The sequence below is a fragment of the Nymphaea colorata genome, chromosome 7 (genome assembly GCF_008831285.2).
Source record: "Nymphaea colorata isolate Beijing-Zhang1983 chromosome 7, ASM883128v2, whole genome shotgun sequence".
In the NCBI taxonomy this organism is placed as follows: domain Eukaryota; kingdom Viridiplantae; phylum Streptophyta; class Magnoliopsida; order Nymphaeales; family Nymphaeaceae; genus Nymphaea; species Nymphaea colorata.
This window is the reverse complement of record NC_045144.1, coordinates 24,527,669-24,536,392: the sequence shown is the minus strand read 5'-3', so window position 1 is coordinate 24,536,392 and position 8,724 is coordinate 24,527,669. Positions and strand designations below refer to the sequence as shown.

The following is an 8,724-nucleotide window of genomic DNA, read 5'->3' as shown; positions in this document are numbered from 1 at the left end:
TCGACGTGAAAGGTGTGAACTCCAGTTTCTTGAAGTATGCCACTTACTATATTGAGTTTGGCAATAAAGTTCTTGACATCCAAACCACCATTCAGGCACGGATAGAGTATGATGGGTAGGGAAAGCAGTTGAGTGTCACCATAGCTCCATTGTCCCTAACCATTCCCTCGTATCATATTCCATTGATCTATCCCCTATTCTGCTTGAACACATGTATGTTGGATTCTCTACTGGCATTCAAAAGCTAGAAAGCAACCACTATATCTTGGCATGGAGCTTCATGATGGACGGAAAAGCACCAGAATTGGACCTCTCACGCCGTCCTTCTATTCCTCAAGATTGTACTCCACTATGGAAGTCTTTTAAGTTGTTCCTTTTCATTTTTGCTGCATTAGTGGACCTGTTATTTCTCATCAACATGGTTGGCATATCTTATTTGACAAAGAGGAAGAGGAAGCTCATGTCTGAGAATATAGAAGGATGGGAGATGGACTCTCCACACAGGCTCCCCTACAGGAAAATCTACAGGGCAACTAAAGGTTGCAGGGAAGAGATGGGGAAAGGAGGCTTTGGTAGTGTCTACAAAGGTGTGCTGCCCATAAGCAGAATCGAGGTTGCAGTGAAGAGAGTCTCACATGGTTCAAAGCAAGGGATGAGGGAATTTGTGGCAGAAGTGTCAAGCTTGGGGAGGACAAGGCATAGAAACCTGATCCAATTGCATGGTTGGTGTAGACGAGGCAATGATCTACTCCTGGTTTATGAGTTCATACTGAATGGGAGTCTAGACTGTCATCTTTTTGAGATGGAAGGGAGCAGGTTGAGTTGGGCACAGAGGTTAAAGATTAGAAAGGTAATTGCTTGTGGCTTGCTGTATCTTCATGAAGAGTGGGAGCAAGTCATCATGCATAGAGATGTTAAAGCAAGTAACATTTTGTTGGATGGTGATCTAAATGGCAAGTTGGGTGATTTTGGGCTTGCCAAACTGTATGACCATGGTACCAATCCCAAGAATACCCATGTCGTTGGTAGTCTAGGTTACATGGCGTCGGAGCTCTCTCGCACCAGCAAATCAAAGATGAGCTCTGATGTGTACTCATATGGTTCCTTGCTCCTGGAGGTGGCCTGTGGAAGGAGGCTGATTGAGCCCAGAAGACCTTCTGAGGAGATGATTCTAGTGGAGTTGGTCCACTCTCTGTGGAAAGGTGGACGAGTACTGGATGCCAGGGATAAAAGGCTCGGAACGAGCTATGTGGAGGAGAAAGTAGAGCAGTGGTGTAGTGACATGGTGGCTGGTGTGGCAACTATGTTGATGTTTGGATATATTTGATTGTTATATACGTAAGTTCCCAAAAAAAAATTATAGGTATTGAATGAGTGCCACCACCAGAAAATTTTTTTTGGCTCCACTAGTGAAGCAGACCTTGTGCTAAAGCTTGGCCCACTCTGTTCACAGACTGCACCTGAATCAAGGCCAAACATGCGGCAATTGACTCAGTCTCTTAATGGGTATGTGCCGCTACAAGATCCAGAACACCAGAATCTACGTATTCACGATCAAGGCATGAACCAACTACTTCTGCATTATCCATCTCCGGATCACGTATTGTCAACTTCAGCAAACTTAGTCTCATACGAAAAGGCATTGTAAACCTCAGGAAACTCAGGCCCATACAGGAAGGTGTCATCTGCTCCCGCAAGGGTAACACTGGCATGTGACATATGAAGACAATTCTCAACACATCATTTCCGAGGCATCGGTGGTAAAGTCATATAAGATCAGTGAATTGCCAAAGTAGCATAATAGCATATTTTGCTCAACTTTCATGGCTGTTACGTTGACAAGACCTCTAACGTTATTTTCTGGAGCTGGTCCTGTGGGCCACCTACCTCAAGCAAAATGTTTGCATTATTGAGTACCAGCACTATCATATCAATACCACATAGCTGAGTTGATTTTTTACCTGAACTTTTCTTCAGGGTGGTGTTCGAGTTCAACATTTTGAACCAGTCCACCGTCTTAATTTGTGAATTAAATTTGGAGGTCGATTTTCTGATTTTTGTATTGTTATATATTTACTTTGGTCATGTGTTCTACTTGTATGTTTCAAATAATACCTTGAAATTATATGCTTATGAATATAAATTGGTTCCTCATTGACCATTATCTTTGTAAATGTATGGAGATATGAGAGAGAGAGAGAGAGAGAGTACACACAAGCAGTTACGTGGTTCGGTCAAGATCGACCTACCTCCACGGCAATGTTCCTTTCCTTTACCATTCTGGAAGGAATGGAATCTCTTGTTACAACACTTAAATTTTAGAAGAGGAAATAAAGCTAAATAGGAATTTTCAAGCTGGTCTGTCAAGATCTGATATTTTTGGATCTTGATTGAAAATTTGAATTTATTTCCTTTTGAAACAGTTTTTGGCATCTTCGAACGTTGGATCATTTGTTGCTTTCCTCTTTTGAGTGTCAATCAGAATTCTTCCATATTTGACTTGATCCAAGCAATTTGATTTACATTGCAATATTGGAAAGGATGATGGATGAATAGGATCGGCAACCTTATCTCTAACATGCCCCTTTGATCCAATCTCCATTTCAAGGACATTTAGCATTTACTTGAGATAATGAAATCTTGGTATTGGTAAGAGCTTAGTAAAAATATCAGCTAATTGGTTTCTTGACTAAACACATTTAATCTGAATTGTATTGCCTACCACCTTCTCTCTGACAAAATGATAGTCAATTTCTATGTGTTATGTTCGTGCATGGAAAACTAGATTTGCCGCCAAATATGTTGCTCCAATGTTGTCGCACCACAGAATTGGTTTCTCAGTTTGAATTCCCAGACCTTTCATCAAGTTATTTAGCCATATCACTTCTAAAAGATCTCCTGCAATGGTGTTATACTCTACCTCTGTGCTAAATTTTGCTACTGTTTGTTGTTTGGTCGATCTCCAAAATATGATATTGTGTCCAATTTTTGTAACATAGCCACTAGTGGGTCGTTGATTGTCCGAGCACCCAGCCCAATGTGCGTTAGGGTAAGCAGATAAAACAAAAGAACTAGATTTTGATATCTCAAAACCATGTTGTACGGTACCTTTAAGGTATCATAAAATTCTTTTGACATGAGTCAAGTGAGTTGAAGTGGGCTGGTGCATGAACGGACAAGCTTTTATTCACTGCAAAGGTAATATCTGGGCATGTTAAAGTAACATACTAAAGAGCTCCTATGATTTGTTGGTATTCAGTTTCATTTTCCAATCTTTTGCCTTCGAGTTTGGATAGAGGAATATTTGGAACAGTAGGCATGACACAAGATTTTGCATTCTCCATGTTTGCTCGCCATAAAATATCTCGATATATTTTCCCTACACGAGAAAATTTTTTCCTTTTGATGTGATACTTCAATGCCTAAGAAGAAATGTAATTTTCCATGATTTTTTATGGAAAAGGCTTGTCCAAAACTAGTATAATCCTTTTAATTTCCTGTAATAATTATATCATCTATATATATAAGCAGAAAGATGACTTTATCTTGGGTTTTTCTAACAAAAACTGGTGTCAACTGATGACTCCATGAACCCAATTTCAAAAATATATGCTTTGAGTCTTTCAAACCAAGCACGGGGTGCTTGCTTTAAGCCATAAAGTACCTTTTTGAGGTGACGCACTTGGTGAGGCTTAGCAATATTCTCAAATGTTGGTGGTTGAGTCATGAGAATATCCTTTTTTAGAATCCCATGAAGAAATGCATTGTTAACATTCAATTGATGGATAGTCCAACCTTTGGACACAACAATAGAGAGGATGACCCATATAGTGGTAGCTTTTATCATTGGTCTGTATATAATCAATTCATTCCCTATGGCTATAACCTTTGGCCACACAAAGTCTAGCCTTGTAGTAAGTATGGTCCCATCTAAACGTCTTTTGATTTTAAAGACCCACTTACATCCGACTAGATTAACTCCCTTAGGTGGTGCAACAAGGACCCAAGTTTGATTTTTGTAAATGGCATCCATTTCACTTTGCATTGGTTTGATCCATCGTGGGTCTTTTAAAGCCTCCTCAAGACTTGCTGGTTCTCGTTCTTTCAAAGATGTAGCAGCCATGTAAACCTTGGGTCACCTAGTTCCATCATGAGACCTTGTGATCATGGGTGAGTCCTACTTGAGACATCAATGGTGAGATTTGGAGGAGATTGATCAATAGCATTTTCTTGAATCTCATAAGTATGACTTTTATCAATTGAATTTGTCGACTGGTTGTTTTCAGTCTGATCTTCTTCCCATAAATTTGGACTGGGTATGACTATATATTTGGATCCATTTGGATCAGATCAGCTTTCTTGGAGTTGTCTTATTTTTTAGTTTGAACTGAAGGCATGTCTAGATTATTGGAAATCCATTTTCCAAACATCCATTTCAGTGGTTGGAGAACCACATCCATGAAATAAAAAATTGGTCTCATTGAAAACAACATGTCTGCTAATAAAGGTCATGTTAGTAATGGGAACCAAACATATGTATCCCTTATGACATGTCTCATGGCCAAGAAAGGCACATGCTTTGGATTTTGGAGAGAGTTTGGACTCTCTATATGGCACAAGAAAGGGATAGCATGTACATCCAAAAACTTGAAAATAATCATATTGAGGGGTAGCTTTGAAAACAATTTCAAATGGAGACTTATTTTCGAGTTTTGAACTAGGCAATCGATTGATGATGTGAATTGTTGTTCTAAAAGAGTCAACTCAAAAATGTTGAGGAAGAGATGCATGAACCATCATTCTTAAGTTGGTCTCAACAACATGAAGATGTTTTCTCTCCACAACGCCATTTTGTTAAGGCGTGTGGTGGCAAGAAAGCCATCTTTTTATTCCATTTGAGCTGAGAAAATTTGAGAAATCATTGCTTAGAAATTCGCTACCAAAATTGCTATGAAATTTTTTTTATCTCATGTCCCAATTGCTTTTCCACAAGCATCTTAAAATTTTGAAAGCATGGAAGCATGTCAGATTTTCTAACAAGGGGAAAAATCCAACTAAAATGTGAAAAGCCATCCACAATCAATAGATAACATTTGTAGCCTTCTCTAGAGCATGTTGGGGTAGGTCCCCAAACATCGGCATGAAGTAAATGAAGTGTATGAATGCTAGTACTTAAATTAAAGGCAAATGGCAGTCAGTGCATTTTAGTCAAGACACTACTAGAACAGAAATCAAGTATACTATCATTCAAAGGCACGTAATTATTTTTCTTAGTAAATTCAATGTCTTCAAGTGAGAATGACCCAATTGTTGGTGCCAAAGGTTGACTGGAAGACTTCTAGAATGTTGCACAATAAGAGCACGCTTGGATCCTTTGCTGGCTTCATTAGTCCATATGTATAAACCATCCTTAGTTTTTCCCTTGAAAAGAGCTGCCCCTGTCAGCAAATCTCTAACAACAAATCCATTAGCATCAAATTTCACCAAGCAATTGTTGTCTTTTGTAAAATGAGAGATAACATTGCATTCATTAACTAAAAGGAATGAGAGATTGAATTGAGAATGAGCCACATGGTGGGTCGCACCACTATCAGGGTACCAAGCATTGTTGCAACCTCCGTTTAGAGCCATGGCCATAAAGGCCTTAGGTATGTCATAGCACGTTTGCATAGTATGATTTCTAGCCCCACAAAATTGACATATAACCTGCTGATTTTCTGAATTCTTTTACCCTTGAGAGCTTCGTCCAGCAGGGTAAGAATTCCTTCCATGGCTACTAAGCCTGGGCAGCAGGCCGGGCCACCACCAGGTACCCGGGACCAGGCCTAGTCCGGACCCGGGTCCGGGTATTTGTTTTGGTCTATCGGGCTTTATCCCATTGTGCCCGACCCAGGCCGACATCATAATGGGCCCAGTCCGGGTTAAGCTAATGGGCCCATTGGGGCCCGTTAGGGGTAGATAATGGATTCAAGAGCAACTTAAAACTTTTACAGTGGGGATTTAGGGTTTTGGTTTTTGAATAAAAGAAAGTTGTGCATTAAGTAACCCTGGCGCCACCACCGTCGCCGCACCACTGGTCAACCACCTTCACCATCGATCTCCAGTCCACCACTGGCACACCTCATGGCTTGTATGTTGGACTAACAAGCGTTGGGGCCACTCTTCACCTCCCATCGCAGCAGGTAAGATCCTTCTCTTTGTCTTTTGCTCTTCCTCTCCCTCTAGCTCTCTTTGGCACTTTTTTGGAACACCCAAATGAGTCACCCAAAATGGTGCTGATTGGTTTTGCCTTCGGTAGTTTCAGGTACCAATGGAACTTTTGGCTAATTCGGATCTTTTCAATCGCGTAGCTGAGGAAGAGGTAAATACTTGATATGGCTTAATGTTCCCGTCTTTCGTTTGTCCTCTGTTTTCTTTTCCATCAGTTTTTAGATCTTCCTTCCTTCCTATATATGTTAGTTTTGTTTTTTCAATATCTGTTTCTTGCCATTTTCTTTTTGGATCATATGTTTCTTTCGGTACATTTGTTTCTTTTTTTTTTTTTGGTTCATCTGTCTCTTTCGATACATCTGTTTGTTTTTTTGGCACATTTGTGGTATGCAACCTGTTGTTTCAGCACTGGAATAGATTGTCGCTGATATTGCTCACCTCTTGGCATAATTCAAGTGCAAGTCTTCCATCTGTAGCTGCCTTAGCTTGCATGTTGTGCACATTCACACACACATAGATGAATGCTTTGAACTCATGCTTCAACTACAGATTATCATTTCCTGCAGCTGGTTTTTGGGATCCGATTTCCATAAGTAGTAACTAATAATATGCATTTGCATGCACACAATGGGTATGTTGGGCAGATTGATATATGCATATGACATACTCCAAGAGCCAGACGTGCTCTGCATTTCATGTTCTTCACACTATTGCATATTTTTCCTTCTCACGCTTATTTTGTAGTTAACATGGATGTATTGACAACATATATCACCTGATAATTTATTTGTAATTTTGAAACATTTTCCTATTTGAAAGGATCTACATGTGCTTTCCTGGCCTACATTTTATGCCCAAGGACTACCGAAGAGTGAAGATTACTGGTCCTGACGGTAAACACTATTTCCAAATTATGTTGGACGAAAACTATTCCTGAACTCCGATTCTGTATAGTGCTTACTATCCTGATCAAGCAAGCTGTTTTGTGGCAATTTGTATGTTTACTCAAATTCTTGTGTTGTCTTTTTCTCTATTGTGTTTCTTTTTGCTACATTATTTCATTATTGTAGAACTTTTACATTATGTAAGTTATCCATTTTTTAGGACAGTTATCATTTGAGAATTCTCATATATTAGATTTATTGGTTAAATTTTCTATGAGATCAAAGCATAAGGGAAGATGAAACTTCTCCATGTTATATCTGCACCTGAATTTTTCTATTTTATCTTTTTTCATTATCATAGGTGTAAAAGAATGCCGATAACGTGTCTGAATTTCTTTTTAATCTTTTGCTTATCTCATTTCCTCTTCATTGAGCATATACATTTAAAAGAGTTAGTGCAGCAGGTTCTTGGGATCCAATTTCCATAAGCAGTAACTAATAATATGCATGTGCATGCCACAACTTGTGTGAAATGTAAGATATTCATAGTTCAATCTAATTTATTTTACATATTAACATAGTAGTATGCTTAAATTAATATCTGTTGCAGTTCTCATGATGCAGAGCACCATTATGACAAGAAAAGTTAATCCAATGCATGATTATCATGGTAATTTTTTTAATTAATGTTTAGTATTCTATGCAGACAAGCACTTGTTAATTTTTATTAACATTTCAAATTCAAGTTAAATTGCAGTGGACATTTCAAGGTTGTTAATGGACTCTGAAGATGTTTACTTTGATTTTCAAACTCCTTTTTTATCTTTATGTTTTTTTGCCAGTTTTAGTTTCTGCTGCGATCTGGTAATTAATGTTAGTTATAAATGTGATGGCCAATGAATCAAATGATCATGATGGCTGCTGTTTGATGTGTGGTGTGCTGATGGACCTTGGTGGTTGCTGGTGTTGTTGAGCATATGATGTGTTGTGTGCTGCATGATAGATAAGTTGTCGATATGGCACACATAATGATTGATATCCATTTGATGTTGCTGTTTTTGTTGATGATTGACCATGTTTAGCAAATGATGGTGGTGGTGATATTAGTGTGAACTTTCAAGTTTTGATGTGGAAAATTGAAAGAAAAAGGTGAAAGAATATCAGATGCAGAATATCGCTTTTTAATGTTCTTTTGATGCACAATATCTCATTCTGCTCGTACGATGGATATAAATTGTGCAATGTCCAATCTTTTCTTTTTATTGTGTCAGATTTCCAGTCGCCAATGCAGTGGACAAAGTCCTTCCTGCTGTCAAAATTTGGGTAAAATATTCTTTGATATGTAAGCATATATCTTGTCGGCAGGTAGTCTAACAAGTCGGGCCTATACAAGTCGATATTAACCACTATATTAACAAAAAGCAATTTAAAAGTTTAGCTTTATTTTTCTAAAGCCTATATGGACCCAGCCCGGCTCGGCCCAACCCGGCCCAACGGGGGCAGTTAACAGAACGGGCAGGGTTGAGCCTCGGATGTGGTTGACCAGACCTGGTACCCAGCCTGGCCCGGCCCGGCCCGATAATAGACGGGCCGGGTAGCGTGCTGGGTAGCGGGCCGGGTAGTGGGCCGA

General features: G+C 39.2%; 1 protein-coding gene across 1 annotated transcript; it reads left to right on the top strand.

Annotated features, from left to right (window-relative positions):
* The first annotated feature begins 211 nt into the window (after positions 1-211).
* On the top strand, positions 212-1,716 carry LOC116257245 (L-type lectin-domain containing receptor kinase IV.1-like). The gene is made up of 3 exons (XM_031633851.1): positions 212-1,297; positions 1,454-1,506; positions 1,617-1,716. The coding sequence occupies exons 1-3, from the start codon at positions 212-214 to the stop codon at positions 1,714-1,716; spliced, it is 1,239 nt and encodes a 412-aa protein (XP_031489711.1).
* Positions 1,717-8,724: the final 7,008 nt, after the last annotated feature.

Coding starts and splice junctions, on each gene's coding strand:
- LOC116257245 (XM_031633851.1), top strand. CDS start 212: ATGTATGTTGGATTCTCTACTGGCATTCAAAAGCTAGAAAGCAACCAC. Junction 1,298..1,453: donor GTGACATGGTGGCTGGTGTG/GCAACTATGTTG, acceptor CTCTGTTCACAG/ACTGCACCTGAATCAAGGCC. Junction 1,507..1,616: donor TTGACTCAGTCTCTTAATGG/GTATGTGCCGCT, acceptor TGTCAACTTCAG/CAAACTTAGTCTCATACGAA.